General features: G+C 35.0%; 1 protein-coding gene across 1 annotated transcript in view; it reads right to left on the bottom strand.

The window, feature by feature from the left end:
• Nucleotides 1-24,337, bottom strand: part of LOC149576374 (Major facilitator superfamily protein) — a 70,035-nt gene extending 45,698 nt beyond the window's left edge. The window contains exons 1-7 of the mRNA XM_089817066.1: nt 23,311-24,337; nt 22,880-23,043; nt 21,719-21,782; nt 21,251-21,364; nt 21,041-21,085; nt 20,648-20,901; nt 20,424-20,514 (exon numbers count right to left, since the gene is read on the bottom strand). Coding sequence (XP_089673192.1) covers nt 20,424-20,514; nt 20,648-20,901; nt 21,041-21,085; nt 21,251-21,364; nt 21,719-21,782; nt 22,880-23,043; nt 23,311-23,508 — 930 coding nt within the window. The 5' untranslated portion in view covers nt 23,509-24,337. The remainder of the gene's footprint in view (nt 1-20,423; nt 20,515-20,647; nt 20,902-21,040; nt 21,086-21,250; nt 21,365-21,718; nt 21,783-22,879; nt 23,044-23,310) is intronic.
• Nucleotides 24,338-25,175: the final 838 nt, after the last annotated feature.

Genomic DNA, 25,175 nt, shown 5'->3' on the forward strand with positions numbered 1-25,175 from the left:
AAGAAAAAGGGAAAGAAAGATTACATTTCAAGCAACAAACACAAGGATGAAACTAGCAGCAATTTTCAGGAAAACAATTTACCAGTCAACCTTCCAGTCACCAAAACGTAACACGGAAACCAGAAAGAAATCTAAGGAAATGGGTATGTGGTGAGAGGTTAAAACACATTTCTCAACATGGTATGAAGGATTGTAGGGCTGCTAAAACGTTTATGGCATAAACATATGAAGTGAAGCAAGAAGCTGATTTGTTGCCTACAGAGCCCTTTGAGGAAAAGAGAGGTGAAACAATTATTGAACCAGACCCACAAGCCACTATTGCCAATGCAAAAACTATACCCTAAGAAGACAAGCAACCTATATTTCTGATGCAGGAGTGTCATGGTGTAAATGATTCTCAATATTGTAAGACCAATTTTGGTCGTGCATATGATGTTTGAGTCATTCAAATGTAATGGAATGAAAAAATATGATGTGAGGTAGTAATAATTGCATTATATGCAAAATATGTCATAAGTAACTCATAAGAGGGTTAAAGAGTTTGTTGTCTTTGTAGTCATTTTAAGTCTATTTTTATGTTAGTCATGGTTTTATAAAAGTTTAAAGATCATTTGTATTATTTAAAAAAAAAAAAAGTGTCAATAGATAATAAAAGTTGTCATAAAAAGTTGACAATATGAAAAGCTGATGTAAACAGAAGAGTGAAGAGTCACAGGGGGTAGATTATAGGTTATAGAAGTTGGAAAAGCTTTAAATGTGATTTACTGGATGTGATTTACATTGTGTATCCAGATTTGAATGGTTGGAGAAGTTTTGTGGAGAATAGAAATGAAAAGAAGTTTTTCTGTGTAAGTTTTATGTTAATTTTATATGTAATTTTTTTTAAAACCCATCTGTTGTTTCTATTGTTACAAATTTATATGAAAGGATAAAGACATGCAACTTATATTTTCAGAAAGGTATTTGAGTCATCTTTTGGTTTTGGTTTGGACGAATTTCATCATGCTTTGAATAATTTATGATCATTTTAATGCAGACTGGTCTAAACCTGATTTTCGTGATAGCAATTTCGGCAAAAATGTGATAACTTTTTCATATACTCATTAGATTGAGTTATAACTTTGGAAAAACATGTTTAACTCATATATATATTCTCTCATAAAAGGAACTGGTTATATCTATTCATTTGTGAATAGATATGAGTAAATATTTGAAGAATTTCGATGTTCCAGCTTATAAATCTCCCTTATATTGATGTGTAAGAGCCCATTGTTGAAACTTCTTGAGTGCTCAATCCCACAAGAAGTTTCCAAAGGTGTAGCTCTGCGTCATTTTTGGTACCAGAGAAAGGAAGTAGATCTTTTCAATTGGGTATTAAAAATTTGAGAAATAAGAATCATAGACACCATGGAAGAATGATAAGTAATGAGGGAAAGTTACACTGCTAGGCACTCAATATTTAGAACAAAATGCATAGGCAAGGGTAAGGTATGTAAAGTTGTTGAAAGTGGTTCATTTGAAAATATAGTCTCCATAGAGAGGGTTGAGAAGTTGAATCTTCCAAGAATACCTCATAAGACACCTTATAGAGCATATGAGTTAAGTGATGACCAATGAGTTGATGTCATAGAATAAGCATATGTTCCTTATATTGGATCATATTATGATATTATGGAGTGTGATATTATGCCTTTAAGAGATTGTCATTTGATTTTATGGAGATCATGGCAACATGATAGATCAACCGTACATGATGGTAGAAATAACAAATACTCATTAAAAAGGGATGGAAAAAAGTTTGTCTTGTTTCCATTAGAAGATGATGATGCGTCATGGAAGATGACAGAAGTATTTTGCTTCACAGAATAGAATTTCCAAAACATGAGGGACATAAGAATGAAGGTAAAGAGGAATTGAAGGAAAAGATAGGTAAGAAAAATGGTAATTTGGAGGAGCCATTCATTGAGGATACAACAATATGTGACGATGGGATAGAGATCGTGGTTGACAAAGAAGAGAAGAGTTGTCCACTAGAAGGACAAAGTGAACAAATTGATGCTGATATAAAAAGTGAGCAGCCAATAGTTGCTGATGAACCTTATCATGAAAAGGTTCTTGAAGATAGGAAAGAGATGGAAATGTCAGTTGTTGATGAACCTTATGATGAAAAAGTTCTTGAAGATAGGATAGAGATGGATGTGATGGTTATTGATGGAACCATGGGATGGCATTTAAAGTTAAGTAAGAAAGTGGTATGGTCTAGTAAAAGGGTAATAGTAGAAGCAAGGAAGAAGGCCCATGATGAAGCCAAGAGGATTGAGGAAGCTCAAATAGTGATGAATTTGTCTCCAAGCATGCAGGTATTGCAGCATAAAGACATTGAACAAAAGGATGCAAGGGTTCCTATAGTGAACCAAATTGGTGAATTGATATATGATGAGGTCCCATTCATTTTTCCTAATCCATTTATTGTAGGTTTGCAGGAGTTCTACATGGATTCTTATGTAGAAGAGGTTTATGAGGATATGAAAAATGACGTACTTAATAAGAGTATAAGCAAACAATACCAAAGAACTGGAAGATAAGAAAGAGGAAGGATAATCCAAGGGACTTGGATTCTTTTGTCCCCAAGAGTATGATGCAGAAGCATCATGGCATAAATGTTTCTCAATATTATAAGACCAATTTTGGTCATGTATATGATGTTTAAGTCATTCAAATGTGATAGAATGAAAAAAAATGATGTAAGGTTGTAATAGTTGCATTATATACAAAATATGCCATAAGTAACTCATAAGAGGATTTAAGGGTTTATTGTCTCTGTAATCATTTAAAGCCTATTTTTATGTTAGTCATAGTTTTATAAAAGTTTAGAGGTCATTTGTATATAAAAATACAAAAAGTGTCAATAGATAATAAATGTTGTCATAAAAAGTTGACAATATGAAAAGCTGATGTAACAAGGAAGGTGAAGAGTCATAGGAGGTAGATTGTAGGTTATGGAAGTTGGAAAAGCTTTAAATGTGATTTACTGGACGTAATTTACATTGTGTATCCAGATTTGAGTGGTTGGAGAAGTTTTGAGGAGAATAGAAATGAAAAAAAGTTTTGTTGTGTAAGTTTTATGTTAATTTTTTATGTAATTTTTCCAGAAACCCAACTGTTGTTTCTATTGCTACAAATTTATATTAAAGGGCAAAGACCTGCAACTTATATTTTCGGAAAGTTATTTGAGTCAGCTTTCTTTTAATTTTGGTTTGGTCAAATTTCATCAGGATTTGAAAAAGTTATGATTATTTTAGTGCAGACTGGTCTAAACCTGAATTTCATGATAGCAATTTTGGCAAAAATGTGATAACTTTTTATATAATCATTGGATTGAGTTATAATTTTGGAAAAAAAGTGTTTAACTCATATATATACTCTTTCATAAGAGGAATTGGTTATATCTATTCATTTGTGAAAGTTATGAGTAAATCTTAAAAGAATTTTGTCGCTGTTCCAGCTTATAAATCTCCCTTAGTTGATGTGTAAAAGCCCATTGTTGAAACTTCTTGAGTGCTCAATCCCACAAGTTTCAAAAAGTGTAACTCTGCATCAATTTCATTCATTGATGTCGGTGGATTGAAGGGTTTTTGATGAAGGGTGCTCCCCTCATAAACAAATAACAGAAACAAAGAAACAACAGCAAATGCGAGAACAAAATATGGACTTCTTATTATTGCCGCAAATGTAGAATTACAAAATTCACAAGTACAATATGCTAACCCACATGGGCGCCTTCATTACAGTAATCTGCAAGACGAAGCTGTGAACTACCACCCAAAGTTGTTCTAGACAATGTTCGGGTCTTTCTTAAATAGGCAATTTTATGCCACTTGGGAAGGTTGTAGTCATTGAAACTTAATACCTAGGGTTGACATACCCTAACAATACATATAGAGTCGGCCAAATACATATTTGACAATTATTTTAGAAATTTCGGGTAGCCCAACTTCGGAAGGCCATAACTCTCGAACCGTTTCTCCAATTGGCTATTATAACCACTTTTCGGAAATGCCAGCTCTTGGCCTACAAATTCAAAATGACACAAGCACCCTTCTATCGAGTTTTTGGACCTCATCCGAGCACTCTAAGGCCTCCAACGGTGAGCCTGAAGATTATTCTCCTAAATTTTCCACTAAAATTCTGCAATAACATCTCCGATACTTAAGCTGGAGCAATGAGCTCTTTTATGGTGGGCTTATAATTCTAAAATGAACCTTCATGTAGAAAATGAAAACATTCCGAGCTCGTATGACAAACTTACTAAAAAATAACAAGTTCCCAGAAATAGCAACCCCTTGTCTACTAGTCCTTATTAATATAGAAAAGATTGAAAACAAAAATATTTTTGGGTGATGCAAGATTGCTTTTACACCCAGGATGCTCCTGCTTCAGTTCTACACTTCATAGTTGATAGTAGAAATCAAAAGAATTTGTTTTCTACTGAAATTGTTTAGAGATACTTGCAAGCCTTTCTCATCCACACCCATATTCCATCGGTTGGGTGAGACAAGGGTGAAAATTACAAGTAAGAAAATAGTGTTTCTAATCTTATTCTATCAAGACATTTGAAGATGATGTCGATTGCAATGTAGCACCCTTCGACGTGTTGGATGTACTGTTGCGGGAAGCCAACATGTATCAATGTTACGATGTCCGACTCTACCGTGCAGCTTTATTGTCAAATTGGGGGAACACAAGTATCAAATTCCTAAGCTAAGGCCTGCAAAACCTAAACTAGAGCATTTATATTGTTAAAGATGTCAATAGAAGAGGAAAAGAAAGTCATAGGTAACTATAACACTAGAACAACCCCCACCACTGTTCAACAAAAACAAATCAACAAGTTGTTGACAAGACATCAAAATATATTCACTTCACTAACAAAAATCCGACTACATTATCAGGTGAATCACTCAATTGACATAATCCTAGGGACACCATTACCAAATGAGCTATTATATAGAAGATAAGTTTTGGAGAATGATGAGATCAAATGGCAAATTGAAGAACTAATCCAGAAGGTCCATATCCGACCAAGTGCATCACCTTGTGATGGTCCAATTGTTTTGGTTAGAAAGAAAGATGGAACATGTACATTATGTATTGACTATAGAGATTTGAACAAAATCAATGTGAAGAATAGATATCTAATCCCTCAAATTGATGATCTTCTCGACCAGCTACATGGGTGGTAGTTTTTTCACTAAAATTGATTTAATTTCTATATACCATCAAGTGTCAATTGATCCTACAGATGTTTGGAAAACTGCCCATGAATCCAAAGAAAGGTTGTTTGAGTGGTTGATGATGCCTTTTGGGATGACAAATGTCCCTACCACTTTCATGATGATGGTGAAAGATATTTCACTGACGTTTTTATTGTGGTCTATTTAGATGATTGTGCTCATATTTAATAAAGCAAGGGAGAAGCATTTATGGCATGTTGAACAAGTGCTCTCAATGTTGTAACAATATAAACTCTATGCAAATAGAGAGAAGTGCTCTTTTGGACTGGAAAGCATTAAATATTTGGGATATATTGGGGATAGAAAGGGTGTTCATGTTGATTGTGTCAAGATACAAGTTATAAAGGACTAGCTTTCTCCAAGGAAGATCATGGGAATTTCATAGCTTCTAGGGGCAACCATTTTTTTATCAGAGGTTTGTCCTTGGATTTCTCACTTGGCATGTCCAATGAATCAAGTACTCAAGGCAAGATCTAATGAAAAATTAGTTTGGAAAAAGGAAAAAGAAAAAGCCTTTGGGAGTTAAAGATTAGGTTATGTTCAGTACCATTATAGACACTTCTAGACTCAAAACAACCTTTTGAGATTGAAACAAATGCCTCTAAGTATGCCCTAGGAGCAGTGCTCATGCAAAATGGTCATCCAATGGCCTATCATAGTGAAAGATATCATCCAATTGTATCCTTATGAGCAATACGGTTTGGTATCCTACATACAACAAAGAAATGTATGCAATTGTGCAGGCCTAAGCAATGGAAGCACTTGCATTCTGGGCGAAGAGACTACCATCCATACAAACTAAAAGCCTCTTCAGTTTTTGTAGACACTTGGGAAGTTGCAGAATGACAGACATCAGAGATGGTTGGCCTGCTTGCAACGGTTCCACATCAATATTCTTCATAAAAAGGGAACCAATAATATGGTTGTCAATTGTTTGAGTAGACCCCAATTGCTGCAGTCCTCATGCTACAGGACTCCTGTGGATATCAAACAGCAGAGTGGCCCAAACTTGATGGTGCTGATGTTGGTTTTTTTGAAATCTACAAAAGGCTCATGGTGGATAAGCAAGGTTACAGAGAGACCAAAGACGATTTGGGAAACATATTGCAGGACATGTTGGTAGAGGAAGAACTATTGCTATACTACAAATATACTTCTATTAAACCAAAATGTAGTATGATGTCACAATTGCCAAGCCTGCGCTTCTGTAATAACCCCAATAGGTTATAATTTCTTCAAACACCAAAAATCTCTATACTTCAGTTGTTTGACATTTCGTCAAACACTTTGCAAGCAAGCTCTGATACCACTGTAGTAACCCTCCTCAAATCTGCTCTCAAAGATGCTGATTGAAGCCTCAAAGAATTTTGTCAAACAATTCACATGCAAGAGACATATGACTGATATAGTATTTCAGCTCGCTTTAAATGACTTTTTTTCAATTTGCATCAATGAGAAACTTGTGCTAGAAGACTCAAAATGGACTACACAATGATCTAACATGAGTGTTCTCCTAATTTTGACAATATTCAGTGCATATATTATGATCTAAGCATGAGAAAAGAACACCTACAGCCAACTGGCATTTTTGCAAACAGTTGGTATGCAAACTATCTAGCTGATAAATAATGAGATTGAATTGCTTAAATGACACCAGCAACTATTACCTTTTTTATTGCAATCAAATTTCTAATACAATGCTCATGAAATATGGCCAAGACTTTGGCATTTACATGGATTACAAAATGACAATGCTGGTATAATGCACACTTACAGCTGAAACTTATAATACTCTAAAAAATACAATACTAACAAAGGAACCTGGTTGTAGATGGCTGTAATAATTTTCCTTCAATGCTGCCACTTCTGCTTTACTTTTTCGAACTGCTTTTTCGGCTTGCTTTTACGGTTCCGCTTTTTCTGCTTGCTTTTTCGATTCTGCTTTTTCCGCTTGCTTTTTCGATTCCGCTTTTTCCGCCTGCTTTTTCGGTTCCGCTTTTTCTGCTTGCTTTTTCGATTCCGCTTTTCCCGCCTGCTTTTTCGGTTCCGCTTTTTCCGCTTGCTTTTTCAATTGCTACCCTGTTGAATCTCAAGACCATATCTTTCAATGGCATCAAGATTTTCAGCTTGAAGGGATTTCGTCCTTCAAACTATTGAGACATAACCTCCAGAAAATTCTCCAATTTCTTTGATATTTCCAACCATGCTTAAAAGAAGCTCTTCCATTTCTTTTATAGTGTTCTCACAAGAGCTCCATCCTTCATTTTCTCAATGTGGGATAAAACATAACTCCCTTTACGTAACTTATGTCTCCAATGTGTTATAAAATAAAGGAGACTCTTTTAATTTAAATATTTCTCAAAAACTATAGTCTATGCATTAATAAAGTTAAATATTTAAATTTAACTTTATAAAATAGCTTTATCAATGCAAAACAAATCTTATCAATGATAAACAAGTCTTCTTGCCGATTTTAAACAATTACCATCGACATACTGCTGCCACTGGATGTCCACCCATGCCCAAGATGACTTACTATAAATAGTAAGTATGCCCAAAGTTGCCTCAAAACCCCTCAGAAAGACCTGCAACTGAAATTATCTAGGCCAAATGGCCTTTAAGCCCCTTTAATGTCCTAATTAGCCTATGGGACCATGGGGAAATAGGCTAACGACAACATCATGCTATGAATGCTAAAAAGGGGACATCACAGCTTCCTAAAGTAGGAATGTATTTGTGCCTTCCTAATCCTAACAGACCTTAGCAATCTATCTCAATGGACTTCATGTCTAGCTTTCCTAGTACAAAACATGGTCATGACTATGTTGTAATAACCCCGGATAGGTACCAGGTCAGTTGGGCCACTTACTTGCAATTTTTTTTAAATCGGTTAAAACTTCAAAATAAATTATTAAAATAATTAAATATTGGTTCGCAATTTGGGCTGTCTTAGTTTGTAAGCATTTTTTATAAATATTTAAAATAAAAGGTTCTATGTCTGGCCTATGTTAGTATCTATGGCAACTACTAATGTCCTTCCCACTAGGTTTCCTAAAGTCAATTTATTGAATTGTTCATGTTTTGCAAGGCTTTCATGATGCCACTTACTTGCAATTTTCTTTAAATCGGTAAAACTTTATAATAAATTATTAAAATAATAAAATATAGGTTCCCAATTTGGGCTGACTTAGTTTGTAAGCATTTTTAATAAATATTTAAAATAAAAGGTTCTATGTCTGACCTATGTTACTGTCCGTAGCATCTACTAATGTCCTTCCCACTAGGGTTCCTAAGGTCACTTATTGAATTGTTCATGATTTGCAAGACTTTCATAAGGGCCTAGGCTCTTTCATTTAGCTTCATTAATGTTATGGTCATTAGTTCCATGAACATTCTCAATTCATCGCATACCGGTTTACCCATTATACTGTTTGTTGCTTGTTTCCTTTTTTCCCTTTCTAAGGCTCTTTGTGCCCTCTAACTTTGTTACATTAACAAGATGGCAAGACGAAAGCTCTGATACCAATTGTAATGTCCCCTAGTAATTTAAGTTCAACTATTATTTAAATTAATTTCAAATCTTAAATCCCAAATTGAATGACAAGAAAATGCAATGATTTCCATAAATATATAGCACAAATAGGACAATCATCTATTCTTATTCATGTTAAGTAATTTAATTTCATATGCTATCTATATTTCTTGTTGCTAAGCTTGATCCGATATTACTTTGTTATAAGGAGAGAGAGAGAGAGAGGTCTAAATACAATCCAAGGCTGATGCAGGAGCATCTTGCATGGAAAAAAAAAAAAAATTGTGGAGGAGAAATAATAAAAAATAAAAAAAGGGAAAAAGGAGGAAAAAAGAAAAAAAAAAGAGAAATTTCTATTTTCAAGGTGCGTAGGTGGCGTAAATAGAAAAATAAGAAAAATAGTTGTCATTCCATTAATCGAGGTGTGTAGGTAGAAATTCTAGAAGGTTTTGGATAAATCATGTATTTAATATTTGTTGGGTGCTTAGTTGTATTTGGGTGGGAATTTAATATTTATTTAAAGGTAGTTGTATTTACCTTTTATCCCACATTGGTTGTGTTTGTAATGTCTTGGGTTAGAAGTGCCTATTTAAGCAAGGCTTATTATCATTTGTAATCAAGTTCGAAAAATAGAAGCTCTTCAAGTGTAAGCTCTTGTAGTGAATTTTCAAGTATTAATGGATGCTTTATGAAGCATTTTTGTCATCTCTATCTTCATATTGTTTCTTTCTTGTTGCTAAGCTTGATCCGATATTACTTTGTTATAAGGAGAGAGAGAGAGAGAGAGAGAGAGAGAGAGAGAGAGAGGTCTAAATACAATCCAAGGCACTTAGAGACCACTCGATAGATTCCCTCAAAGTTTACAAATCCAAGCCCTTATCCTATCTTGGGACTATGCCCGCAAGGCGCTCAAGGTCACCAATCGCTGGCCTATCTTGGGAACTATTCTTTTGGGATTTAGACCATCATTCCTTGAATGCTTCAGCCTTCCTTCTTTATTACTAAAGCAGCACAAAGATCTTAGCCATACTTTACACACACACACACACACATACATACATATATATATTTATCATTGTATATTTATATATAAATCTGTAACCATTGTCAGCATCTAATATAACAAATTCAAATATAAATAGAATCTTGTGGTTGTATCTCCACCTTGGGAATACATACCTTGCTGTCAGAGCTGATCAGAAGTTTACGATTTAATCATTTCCTGGTTTCAGACTTACGGTCTGATCCCTTATATGTTTTAATCCTTTATCTTTTATTTTCCAGATTGATCGATTCTGAGTCTCTCCTGATTGATGAATATTAATATATTTTATAATCTCTTATTGTTTTATCAAAAATAAACAATAAAGTTTTTTATCCTTTTGATCATCTCCTTGATTTTGATGATCTGCAGTGTGATAGATATATCTTATAATCCCCCCCCATTGAGAATGGGATAGATTCCCAATGTTATTCTTGCAACCTGAAAAAGTCACATCCTTCAGATGTAGAAAGACATTTCTCTTTTACCGATCGGTTTGCATGCCCAGAATTGACGAATCGCCTCTTCTCATTATAATCACCAATCAACATTATTAATTTTGACTAGATTTTCCCTTTGAGTACCAATGCTGATCGCACTCACTCCATTGATAATCGCAGCTTTTATGACTAACCGTATGTTAATCTCTACCTTCAGATAATCGGTGAATAATCATTTGTTTATACTTAATTTGAGAAAGAGATAATATGATATAGTGAGACTTATGTCTTGAATATACAAATTGCTATTTCCTTATTATTAAGCACTCATCATCGTCAAATTCTTCATAGACTTGTGCCAAGATTATGTGCAGGTATTCTTATCGTTGATATTAAATATGTATATATATCTGCTCTATATCATTTGCCAGTTACTTCTGTATCTGCTTACTTCTGTAGCTGCTCTTTAGTAATTGTTATATATTACAATATGTACATATAACTGCTCTCATTATCATCCATTTGTCTAGACTGATAATCAATATGACTTACCGAAACTATTTTCTCTGATATTCATATAATTGATTCAAATATTATATTATTTCATTGATTACTTATCATTATAATTGTACTATTAATTAAAGAATATTTATTTCTTTATTTTATATCATAATATTATTTATGTATTTAAATATATATAATTTATATATTTAAATAACTATTCAATCATTTATTTGATGTCTGATCAAAATATTCCTTAAAATCAATTATTTATTTATTTATTAAATATTTATTACAAATAGGGGGCTATTAAACTCGGATGTTGATTTTGCATGAGAAATGTCCCGACTTTAAAAATGCGGCGACAACTTTTCTTGGAGTACAAAATAAGTTTGCAAGAATAAGAACATCACCCAAACCTTGTTGCTCTTGGACATTTTGAGAAACCATGCCAGATCATGTATATATTTGGGTCTTTTGAGCATCATCAGCTCAAGCTTTCTGTATATAGTTAGAATAGATTTGTCTTGAACCATTTGATTCAAAAAGGTTAGAGTAGGTTCCCCTTTTGTTTGCTGCTTTATTGAGCCACGTTGTACTTTTCCTCAAGTCAATTGACCTAAGATTTGTTTAGAGGGCCCAATTAGGTGTTTAGTTTGCTTTAGTTTAGGTGCCTACTTTGGTAGTTTATTTAGAGGGATCCGAATTTGTGAGAAGGCAATGTATCACATAGCACACAATGGTTTTCTCCCTATAGATTTGTTCAGTTATTTCCTGGATATCTCTCTATGAGCTTCCTTTGAGTTGAAGGTTGTTCCTAATAGCCTTATCTTTCAAAAGGGATTTGTCCTAAATTTGGATGGAGTCACAAATTGTGATTTATGAGTACCTAAGTATTCAATTGAACATTTACTCACCTTTAATTACTCTAAGTCATTGAAGTCTTCGAGGAGAAGTTGGAGTTAGTGAAAATCTTAGACTTCCTTCAACGCTATTGTGATTTCTCCAAACCCATTATGAATTTCATTGCTTATGGGCCAAGATGAAATTTGAAAGGAAAAAGCAATATCAAAAGACAAAAAGCATATTCATGATAGGGGAAGAGAGTTAGTCTGGGCAATAGGGATGCTCCCATTGATCCTAAATTTCAGCTCTGCAACCTGAAATAAAAGAAAACGAGAGAATACAAAAAAGCAAGACATTTTGGCTTTGGGTGTATGAATATCTGTATTGGTGTCATTCAATATAAATTCACTAAAAGTAGAGCAATGTTTGTGGTCAAATCACACCGATAACCTTGTTGAAACTTGAGACTATGGACACATGATTGGCAGCGATGCTCTATCCCGAATGTTTTGAAGCATGTACGTCAAAATGGCTAACTGCAATGGATCTTAGGAGATTTTCTATTGTATTGTTTAGTGGGGAATGAATGCACTTGCACACACGTGAGTAACTGAGGATGAAGGCTCCCAACCAGATTCAAGGTTTCTTCCATTTTGAGTGCATTTCCTAGTTGTTTGATGGGTGAAAACGGAAACAATCAAAGGTTCTTGGTCCAGAACACATTTTATCCTTGATATGTTCAAGAACATTTTTTTGAGTGAGTCCTAGTATTAAGATAATAGATAAGCATCTATTACTAGTTAATGGTAATCTATTTGTAATCTATTGTAAATATTAGAAAGTTTCTAATATTTAGTTACCTGTAGTTATATGTTAGCTTTCTTCGGCTTTCTTTTAGCTGGAATAGAATATTTCTATTCTTTACAATCGTTCCTAAGGAAACATCACTTTATTCTTTTGTATATATAGACCTCTCAGTCTCTGTTAATAACAAGCAAGGATTTTACCAATTACTTTTGTAATATAGTATCAAAGCCAATACTTGAATTTTTTCAAAAAATTTATAAGTTCTTTTGAAATTACTTGTTACGATTTTTTAAAATCATTTTTGCAACTTTCTCTACTACCCGTTTAGGGTTTCAATTTTGAGAAATCCGACTACCGCATTTTTTTAGATACCCGAGTTGTAAGGTTTTCTCAAAATCCCCTAATTGCAAATGAGGATCCCCTCTTTTCACTTAGCGGCAATTGTTTACCGTACAAGGTAAAAGGATACTTATCGCATGTAGTATAGCAAGATATAACACATAACAGATACTTTATTCATATACGCAATATGCACTTCAATGCTTACAATCTGATCATGCTCGTTACAATGATGATTCCAAAGTCCCTTCTAGACGATGTACATATACCTTTCCCGAAAGGATGACTCAACCGTCATGTGCCGTTTGAATACAACTCTACCCGTCGGCTACAATATAGAATTTATCGACAACATCATCCCCCCCAAAAAGTAAAGTCGTCTCCGGACGACAATACAACAAAACTCAAAATAAACAACTAATTACATCAATGTAAAGATACTAAGCAGAGGGATGTGTCCCTGGCGTACCAGAGCATTCATGAGGAAGCAGGAACCGTAAAAAAAAAAAGACAACAAATCAAAACAATCCATAATGAATAACGTATGATACCGAAGGGAAGGGAAAGACATAAACAGGTAGTAAAACATAAGCAGTTGGCAGGAAAAGTATGGGATTGGAAGAAAATCACAAAAATGGTGTGTTTCATGGACTTCTGTGTGAGTTTGAGAGTGCTAATTTGGTCTTGGTGGCAGGGGTGCTGCCCCTCGACCCCGCTGGGGGCATTGCCCCCTGACCCTCAATCAATTTAGTTATCAGTTGTGGGAAGTGTGACCAGTTGATGAGACCTAGAGCTGCTACAGGCATGGAGTGTCAGTGTGCCAAAGGTGGAGAGAGCACTGGAGCAAGCCTTTTGAGAGGGGTGCTACGCTTTGAGGCACTCAGAGTAGGTGTTGGACGTGAGATTGTCTTGGTGGATGCATAGAGAGCTCAGAAGGAGCTGATCATCTAGTTGGAGGCAGTAGAGCGACACTTGGCTCAATGTATCTAGGAGTTGGAAGCAGAGAAGGCAGCACAAGTGGCTATCAAGGTCAACTTGGCTAAGGAGACAGTATTGTGTTAGTAGAGGCTATAGATGCAATGTGTTTTGGAGATCAATTTGTTGCAAGCACAGGACGAATGTGAAAGTGGTGTGACGGAAAAAGATCTATCCCATTATAGTTAGTCACAGTTAGTGTATTCTATTTTGTTAATCTATCTTGGATATTTTGTAATTGTCGTCCAGAGACAACTTTATGTTTTGAGGGGATGATGTTGTCGGTAAATTCTATATTGTAGCTGACAAGTAGAATTGTATCCGAACGTGCACGTGACGGTTGAGTCACCCCTTTGGGAAAGTATATGTACACCATCTAGAAGGGACTTTGGATCATCATTGTAATGAGCATAATCAGATTGTAAGCATTTAAGTGCATATTGCATATATGAATAAAGTATTTGTTATGTGTTATATCTTGCTATACTACATGTGATAAGTATCCTTTTACCCTATACGGTAAACAGCAGTAGTGTTCTTAGGGGGTCTTAGTTGTTAGTAATTTTGATGTCTCCAAGCCAAGAGATGAGTTTGAGCAACTTTGGCTAGCTAGATAGTCAAGCCTATCAAGGATATGGTGAGAGTTAAGCTAAGCTAGTCAAGGATATGGAGATGAAAATCTAGGGATTAGTGAAGAATAAGTTAGGACCTTTTGAAAATTCTTGTTCTAGTTTCAATTTTATATTGTAAAGTCAAGGAAAGTTGTAGGAAATAAAATTGATAGAGGCGTGTTGAATCCTGAAATTTGGCCAAGTCTAGAATTTTTTGATACTCCCAATATCTAGACTCTTTATTATAACTCCTATGAAGTTGAAAGCTATCTCAAACACCCTAACAGTAATTTAATAAATATTACTTAAAGTATAAGAAAATAATTTTATACTTAAATCAAAATGTTAGAGTTTATATAAATCACTTCCCCCTCCGAGCTAAAGAAATTGAAGTGAGCAAATTGGGAGTTAACTTGCAATACTGAAAATCTCAACACTAGGTCAGAATGCAACATGTCTCAAGATTGACAATCTCGACGAGCCCCAAAATTCCACCCAAGTCTACATGGTTTCCAAGAGATACAAGGTGAGTTTCAAGAGCAAAATAACGAAAAGAACGGAGAAGAATGAGTGAAAAGTAACAGAATGATGATCTTGGGAGCTCCACTTGCAAAAGTAAAGTAATCTTGAGAGGAATTCGAAATCGGACCTTAAGATTCTCAATCTCAAGAGATGTCAGATTTATGCCCCTCCTCTTGCAAAAAATCCTGACTCCCATTGAACTTTTGTGTCTCCATGAGACAAAATCCTAGGCCCCAAGATTTTCGCCCAAGTATGAGGGCAACTCAAGGCATGGGTTCAACTCTAATTGATGTGGTAAAGATCAAAATTGAGGAATAGAAGCAGAAAATCAGTCAAAACATGAAGTAAAATGGACAAACTTTGGAAGGAAAACATGGATGAAATCAAATTTCAATCAACCATGAGATAAATCCTATGTTCCCCCGAGTTTCCAGGACGGGGACGGCAGGGGACAGCGGGACGGGTTTCCGAGACTGCATTTTTTTTTGCCAATTTTGGGGACGGCGGGGGACGGCAAAAGTGACATTTTTTTTAGTTTTTTTAATTTTTTGTGTGTTAAAAAATTGGGGACGGATGCAAGTCCCCAATGAAGTTTCCAGGACGGGGATGTCCCCGTCCCCGAAACGCTGGTTTTTTTGGGCGGGACGCGTCCCCGAGGAACATAGGATAAATCAGATTGAACAAAGCATGAAATTCAACCTTGGAAGTCATCTTGAATTGTAAAATGCAAAGAGAGGGAAGTGAATTGACATACTGAAACCAAGTAAAAAGAAGAAGATTCCTGACTGGGGGGGAATCTGCCCCCTTGTCAAGATTGCCAGTCCCAACACCTCTCAAAATTTTACCCCCTTAATTGGTCAAGTTTCAAGCAGCAAAGGAAGCATAATTCACTTACAAGTTGAAAAGGATAATTCACTTACAAGTTGAATTGGTGTTGTTTGAAGCCAAAATAATGAGTTTGTAGCCTCAGATCCATGAGTAAAAAATCAAAACCAAATAAAGTGAAGGAGTTTGGTGTCCAAATGGAGTCAAATAGACTTGAGAGTGTAAGATGATGAAAGGGAAGTCCCAAGGGAGGGGCAGAATCTGATCTCCACTTGGGATTCTTAATCTCAAGACATCAAAATTCCACCGCAACACTTGCCAAATATCCCAGCCATGACTAAAAAATCACAATGTCAGATCAAAACCAAATAAAGTGAAGGTATTCAGAATCCAAATGGAGTCAAATAGACTTGTGAGTGTAAGATGATGAAAGGGAAGTCACAAGGGAAGGACAGAATCCGACCTCTGCTTGGGATTCTTAATCTCAAGACAAATCAAAATTCCACCCCGACACTTGGTAAAAATCCCAGTACATGTGAGATCTCTGCCCCTAAACATGGTAATTTTGAAGTAAATCCAAACCCCAAGTCACTAAAAGTGGAGAATGAAGTGAAAAACTAAATGATGGTGAAGTTTGATGAACAAAGATCAAATCTTGATACAAATCAGATCAAAAAAAAATCAGAATAAAATGGCCTTTACAATGCCTCCCAAACAGATTACAATTGATAAATTCAGCCAGAAAACACTGAATGAAGTTTGGAAAAAAGAAATCAGGATGTAATGGCAATTTGAACTCAAGTGAATAGCAAAGAATTTATCCCAACTAAGGGGCGCAAACCATCAGAAATCCTGCCCATAATAAGACAAGATAACAATTGGGGATAGATAAATTATATGTCGCCTTCGCCAAAGGGTATTTGATGACAAAATTGGGATTTGATGACCAGAAAGTCAAGAGAATAATCTTAACTAAGGGGCAGAATCCAACCCCTTGTCTCAAACGAAATTCTCTCCCAGACTTAATCACGAGCAAAAATCAGATTGATGGGCATTAAAGAAAAGACCGCATGTCTAATGATTTGAAGGCTAAGAACTCAAGTTTCATCCTTGATACAAGTCGGCCTATGCATGAGAATTAAAGGATTAATTCAAATGATTTCATTGGCCTAAATTTAAAATAAGACAAGTCTTCCCAAATTGAGACATGCCCCTTCATTTTAGAAGTCATATATAAGAGAGGCACAGCATTTCATTTTTCCATCAAACTTGAGCATGTTTCTCTCTCCTCTAAGCAGTGAATCACTTAAGGAAGGGTAGCAATTTTATAACTAAGTGGGGCGATTTCAAAGAGTTTAGAGGGAGAAAGTCACTGATTTTCACAAAAATCAGAATTGAAGGAGAGAAATTTGGTCTTGAATCAAAGAAAATCCACGATCAAAATGCATTTGGCCTCCTTGGTTTGATGTAAAGTCTTGATCTAGTTAGTTTGGTAGAAAAGAAGGCTGATTTAAAGCAAATATAGATGCAATTTTATTTCAAGAAAGCTTCCATATTTCATTCATTTTGTTTATACTCATCATTTTGTGAGCTTAATAAAATTTAACTTTTGTTTTTGCAAGGTAATCATTAGAGAAGGAGAAACTTGAAGAGCGAAAGACAATAGCAAGGTTAAGCTCAAGACTTCAAGGAAATGCTCAAGGACAAGAAAGGTGAAGCTCCAAGTTGAAAATGCAAATTCAAAGATCAAGATCAAGATCAAGCTGGAGAAAGAACAAATTTACAAGCCTACAAGTGAGAGAAAATTATCATCAACTTGAATTTCCGTAGTACACTTTCAAGGATCCAACTACTTGAAGAACTTGTCACTTCAAGAAGATCAAGATCAAGGCATTGAAAGGGACATCAAGTTTGCAAGTACAATCAAGCCCAAATCATGGTAATGAGAAGATTTCAAAGTGGAAGATAGAGAAAGTTTGAGAAGATTAAGAAAATTGGAAACATCGAGAGATATGAAGTCTTGATAATATTAAGTATCGAGAGATATTGAAGGCTTGATAATATTAAGTATCGAGAGATATTTTCTCATCACCAAAGGAATGATCAAGTCTATGAGCTAAGGACGTTGAGGTGGCGCCCACTTGTCTTCGACCAATGAAAAGGCTCCAATTACACGTGACCAAATGCATTCAGTCATATTACAACAAGTGTGCATATTTTTTCATTGGCTCTCAAAGGCATTGTTATTTTCTTATTGGCCCATAGGGTGGTGCCTTCATGTAATTGGATTAATATGGCAACCCTAATTTGGGTTTTTAATGGTAAATCTCAGCCCTTGATCTTGAATTGATCTTGGCCCTTCATTGTTATTGAACAACTTTAAAAGGCCAAAGCCTCCTCATTTGTAACTCATGCAATTGAGATTAGGAGATTAGATGTAAAGTGGGAGGAGACTTGTTGAAATTGTTACCATAATTCTATCAAAGTAATTGCCAATTCATTGCTGGCCTTCATGGTAGATTACTTGTGTTTCCTTTGGAGTATTGCACAATATCTTCAATTCCTTACATAAAGCAGCTTAGAGGTGGTATTTAGTTGAATATTTTGGATGTTTCTTTCGTGAACTCACTCAAGACCAAATCACTAGATGTGGTTTTCCTTGTGTGGTTGCAAGGCATTTATATGAACTTAACTTTGATTATTGCTTGCACAATAGATATGCATCAATAGACAATGTTAATGGAATCGTGGTAATTTAAACATCTTAAAATTACCTTAGGCGATTGCACTAGCTTGGTTTATGTCCATGGCTAAACTAAGTCTAATAGAACCACAAACGCATCCATGGTGTCTTGCATTCTACGAGTAGAGTAGCTTTCTCAACCCTTGTCCTTTGTAGTTTGTTTAGTCCGAAAAGATTAGAAGAATTAAAATCAAGATGATATCCATTAAATGTATAGTGTAAGTCCCTTTGTGATAACCAGCATATCACATCAAAAGAACTAAGTAAAAGTCACAATAAGAAGGAACCTTGAGGTTGTCTTATTTGATCACACAATCGATATGCATTGTCTAGCATTTGAGCATCCTTATTCAAGAGAGAATTGGAGACTTGGTATTTTGCTTGAAATACTAAGTATTTAATTCCATATGTTGTAGTGGAACAATAATCACATCAACATGACCCACCTCCTTTTGGAGCCTTGAATAGAACCCAAGTATAAAAGTTAAAGCTTTTAAAAAATTAAAATTTTCTAACTTCTTTCATGTTGATGTCGTCTAGCAACAAGGGACATGCAGACGTCCCATGGACATTTGAACATCCCGACAGCAAGATGGTGGCAGGAAGGTGATGGCAAGGGGACCTGGGAATGCCAAGTCCTTGCCTAGGGTTCGCGAAGGTTTGGGTTGAGGGGGAGCGTCCTTGTGTTACACTTATTTATGTCAATCAAATATTTCTAGACTCGACTTGTTTCTTTTGTATACTCATTTACTGAATCATTTGATGCATTTCTAATTGATTTAAGAAAATAATTTCCCGAGTGTTTAAGTTTTTGCTTTTGGCCATTTTTTCAACTATGGCTATAACTATAAGAGCTGATAGAAAGGACACTATCATACAAGAGTATGGAGAAAAATAAATAATAATGCCATTGGAAATTACATCTAATTATATGTCACAAACTAAAATGAAAATCAGCAACGCAAATAAAAAATTTAAATAATTTGGGGTTCACATAGTACGATGGTTAAATGATTGATTTGTTAATGGTGCAAACAAGGTTCAGATTCCTGCAAAGCTCACACAGTGTGCATGTTGTGCTGGGCTTTCTTGGTTGGCATGGCACTAGTGGGCGTGGAGGAAGAAAGGAGCGATAAGGAAACAGGTAGCGGGAGTAGGGTTTCCCCATTGTAATCAAGGTGGTGTTAATGCCTCAATGTGTTCATGGGGATGGGGTTCCCCATTGTGATCCCATTGGTTCAAGGCTCCAACCAAAAGCGATTATCACCAACCTAAAAGAACTTAAAAATTAAATAGCATCTCTGAAATATTTAGCTTATCTTGTAACTCAATTGGTCAAGGTTCTTAAATCTTAGATCAATATACATGTATACAAGTTTTGCTGTTGTATGGGTTCAGTATTCTTCATCCAAATGCTAATAAGGAATTTGTTTTCTATAACTAGATATCAGAATAGTTACTGGAACCTGCCTATATTGCCACTTCAAATTTTCAGCATAATAGGATATCCCTAACAACTCTGATGCTCAAGCTATTTATTGGATAAGGTTACTAGGAAATTACCAACAAACATGAGATATGACTCCAAGTTTCAATCTGTTTACAAGGACATGAGTGTAACCCTATTTCCCATCTTGAACTCTGTTTGGTATTCATTGTTCAATGAAAAAGAAAGAAAATGGATACCATAATCAGAAATTAAAACAGCTCATCTTGAATGGAAATGACTCTATTGATGGTTGAAACAAAAGAAGTCAATCCTTTCTTAATAGTAACATGTAAATTCTCCTAAAAGGAAAAGTTAAATATGATGAACATTAAATGCAGAAACTACACTAAAAATGAACATGGTGTTTGCTCCTAGTCAAATGGTTTCAATAGTGAAGAATATACAACATGATGTTTTCACAACAATATTTTTTGTGTGATAAACATGGCCCACTTACAATAGCATCAGCTGCTCCAAATATGGCCATAGCACCTCCAACTCCTGCTACGCCAATTGCAGGCTGGACTACAAACTTCGTAAACTCAGCCCTAAAGTTGCAAAACAACAAAACCGCAAGTAGGAATCATTATAAGTTGACAGTAAAATAACAAGCTTACATGAAGAAGAAAATATTTGTCGCAGGAGAAGCAAATGTTCGTGAAGATTTTAGCATGTACATACCATACAAATGCCTGTTCAAGGCCTGAGTATGCAAGCAGAGGGATTAATAATAGCATCCTTTTGTCAAGTAGAGGAACAAAGGTCGCCTTTAGTTGGTTTCCAATAGAAGCTTGAGAAGAATTTTCAGAGTGTATGGCAAGCCCTGCTTTTGACCTGATTTGTTTACTTAAGAAGAGTGTTAAAATGGTTCCCAATGTCATACTTCCAAGAAATACTGCAAACAGCAATGTAGTGCCTGAGTTACTTGTGGCCTCCTGCAATGATACGTATAACATAGAATTTCAAAACAATTGATATGTGTGCACTTGAAGAAACAAGAGCAAGATAAGTACTCATGGACCAACGTATTAAAAACAATCCGATCCACTATAGACTTGAGATAAGAACACTCACTGCTCCAGTCTTGAGCAGAAGAAGTGAAAGTAGGTTACCAATAACCTGCAAGGAAATCAGAAGCAATTATATTATATAAATTACAAGAATGAATACAAAATGATGAATCTCTCTCTCTCTCTCTCTCTCTCTCTCCCCTCACACACATACATGCAGATTCCTCATTTTTTCAATGAAATTTAAGATGAAGTATTCAAGTTTCAGACAAACCTGAGTACTTGCAAATGCTCCCCAAAATTCCCCGTTGAAGTTCCCAAGAACTGTGCCTTCAGGAAGGTTGCATTCGGTCGCATGTCTCCTCGCAGCATAAGTAAGGTATGTTCCCTGTAAAAAAAATGAGAATCGTGATCATGCTTTCCAATATCATAAATATCTCAGTCATCTATCCGACTTTCTTTGCATTGCAATTAAAATAGATTACATATCATGAGTGTGATGCATTGGTTAAAAATTAAAACAGTGAGCTCTCACATAGGAGACCCAAATTTAAATCCCCGCCCGCCTTAAGGAAATCATCAGTCCTAGAGGATATAGATTCCCGAAGTTGTGACCAGAAATAGTGCCACAATAAGATAATGCAGCTTGTGAAGACGAATGGTGTCATCACCAGGCTGGGGCATAGTTATTCCAAGTACCTTGAGAAAGCAAATAAAATTATAAATAAGAGAGCATCCCCACCTCTGCCACCCATATTATAGAAGCTGTAAATCCAAGATACACAGAAGCTGGCACCATAGTGTACCTGTTATAAGCAACGCCAGAAATTAGAATCATTTGCTACCTGCTAGCAAGCTCTTCCATGATGTGTATACTTTATTTGCATCTCTACATCCAATGTACATCACAAGAGGGTCCTTCCGCACTAAGCTAAAGTGACTTACAATTAGTCAAGCTAGTCCAAATGCAACAATGCAGGCTTACTGAGTTGCAGACATTCAAGCAATTCAAACATGAATCGACTTCAATTATAAGAGTTCAGTTCAATTGTTTCCATGAGCAAGGAATTTGTCTATTTGGGGTGGGATATCAGCTTTTCAATTTTTGAATTTTCACCTGTTAACCCTGTTGTTAGATCTATGTAACTTAGTTGTTCAACTAAGTAATATGCGATTTATAATAACAAACAATGTTTTCCAAATCCTCACATTTTCATAATTACAAAAAACTATTTCGAGAGCCTAACCATTTGTTTTCCTAATTTTGTGTCACAGAGATTGATTCTAAAGTATGTGTGTGTTAGTTTGTGGTGACTGATTAGGGAAGTACTGTAAATACTTCATAAATTCTTTGAAAAAAAAAAAATTGGGCCCTATTTTATCGGGATTTTGTACCGACATGTAATTATTAATTATAATCCTAAAGCGGTAAAAATACTTGTATAAAAGGGCTTAGGGTTAGGGATTGTTTTCATTGTGATGATGCAAAAATTGGTTCTTGCAGTGGTATTGAGTTGTAAGAGATTACGGATTGTAATCAGGTTGTAATCACTGGATCGTAATAATATCGGACTTGCTGTTTGGTGGATGTAGCCCAGGGATTGGGTGAACCACGTTAAATTTTGGTGTCTTGTGTTCTTTTCTGTGTGATCTATTATTTTCTAATATTGTTTATATTTGCATGTAATTGTTATTTTTGTCTATAGTTTAATCCTACCAGTGTGAGCATCCACCATTCACAGAATTGGGTTTATTTAAAAATAACTTAGCAAAAAACCTTCATAAGAAATTATCAGAAATATTCATTAGCACGTTCTAATGTTCTAGTGTTGAGAAATGCTTATGAACCTGCTTAGAAAATGCACAATGGTTATAAGCAAAGTTAGTAGGTTCAAATGCATACCATATTGGGTACAGATTGGCTGCAATGAATAACCAGTAGCCTGAAGTCCCAAGAACAAGTGAATTCTTTGAACCAAGCCTTCTAACTACAGGTGTTGCTATAAATGAGCATATAGTGAATGATGTATAAAGAATGCCCAATGATGTAGTTCCTAAGTTTCCATCCTGCAATCCAAAAACATTAAATTATAAATCAAACTAACACTAACAGATAAAATCATCCCCAAAAACTGCAAGCCCGGTAATTTTCTTTCAGACAAAGGGCGACCCGTTAAGTTTCATTGTCAGATTATCATGATCGAATAATAACTAACCACGTTTTACTAAGGTGCAGGACAATCCTATCACGCGAAAAAATGCCACACATTTTTTGTTAAAAAAATATCAAGCAATTTTGAAACAAGAAATTGAAAAGGAAGAAAAAACCCTCACAGAATGTAAAGAGCTTTGCAAATTTTGAGCCGCAGAATAAGCAAGGAATACAAAGAGAAATGCAAAGCTCAGAACGTGAAGGTCCCTCAGATGACGGCTGGAGGTCTTCGAATGAAAATTGAGCCTCTGAAGTTCTGCAACATTCCCGTCGGCAGACGTGGACGAGTCTGTTAAAAGAGGAAGGCTGTCAGGAGTCATCTCTCCAATAGATTTGATAGTGATTCGACCTAATCATAAAATGGGTATGCCTTAAATCATCGATATTTTCAGCCCAATGTGTATTTGCATAATTATCCACGAACAAGTGCAGACAACTGGATAAAGTTAACCTGCGACGGCCTCTTGCTTATTTATTCATCTGTTGACCTACATCCTGTTAATTCTGTGGATCGTTGCGGTAGATTCGGCTCTTAAAATTTTGGCTTTTTAAATAAGAATCCGTTCACATATATCCACCGAGGATGATGGGATGTGACATCATTAGCTGAGTATAAATTGTGGAAGTATTAAAGCCTAAATTTGACGACCGTTTGTACGTATTCGATCATGTTAACCCTGAAGTATATTAAAATTTGAGAAAGTTGAAAGAGGGGTTCTTTTTTAAATTTTTTTAACCAGATTTTACTTGGGAAGGTTGACTGACAAACGCAACTCACAAACTAAAATACTTGATATACTGTGGCAGAGATCAAAATCTACATACAAGTAAATTATATCCATTAAAAGCATCACTGTATTTTACTCATATATGGGCAAACGGCCATCAAATTGTGCTTTCATCCTTCTGTAATAAGACAACAGAAACATCCCAGGAAACTTTCAATGTCAATAATTTTCATATTTAATGGCCATCTCTGTCTTCCAACAGAATTCTTGATGACGTAACGTTTTCTAATTGCGCCTGTACACAAGATTTATCGAGATAACTTGAAAGATGAACTGTTTAAATTCTTCCAATTAACTTAAATGACTTTTAACGAATTCTTCGCAGAACTTGAAAACTTTGCTCTTAAGTTATAATTACAATCGTTTCTACTTTTCTTTTGAGAGCAATTTGTTTCTACCAGTCAACTCAGTCAAAGTCAACGCAAACTACCCAAATAGATGGTATTTTTATTATTATATTCAAAATTAGTGGTCTTGGTGTTTTTTCTAAATTTGAAAATATTTATTTCTTAATATTTTTTATTTAGATGTAATTTTAGATTACTAAGTTAATGTGATTGTTGATTGCTCTATTTCATGATTAGAGAAATTATTTTTGGAGCATTATAATAATAAGATTTGTTGGGTAGTGGATGGATATAATGGTATGCTATTTATTTTCTTAAAGAGAAACTTTGAGATAATTAATTTTAAGACATTATAGATATTTAATGTTTTTTATATTAATTTAAAGCTAGTATTTGCACCAATGATTAGGTTGATAACAAGAGACGCAATGCATCATAGTTCCTGCCTAATGCATAATGGTTGTAGAGGTGTAGATGAGTGAGAATCTAAATTAACATTATGAATGCATTAATTTTTTCGTAGAAATGCACTTGTGATCTGATAGGATTGCTCATATTTTATAGTCAAAATAAAATCATGGTTATAGTAAAAAATTAAAATATATTATATTTTAATTAATGAAACTAAGAATTTAATTTTTATATTAAAACTCACATTTCTATAAGAAAAAATGAAATGTATTGAAATATAAAAATATTTTATAAGTAAAACTAATTGTGTAATTTTACACAATTAGAGAAGGTTTACTATTTAATATTTTGTATTTCCATATTTTTCATAAAATTAAGTAATTTTTAACTATGAAATAATATCTATATAATTAAATATGTAGATTTGTAAATAATAAATAG

Source organism: Cupressus sempervirens, chromosome 1 (assembly GCF_028749045.1).
Source record: "Cupressus sempervirens isolate cs-2001-9-10 chromosome 1, ASM2874904v1, whole genome shotgun sequence".
Lineage (NCBI taxonomy): Eukaryota > Viridiplantae > Streptophyta > Pinopsida > Cupressales > Cupressaceae > Cupressus > Cupressus sempervirens.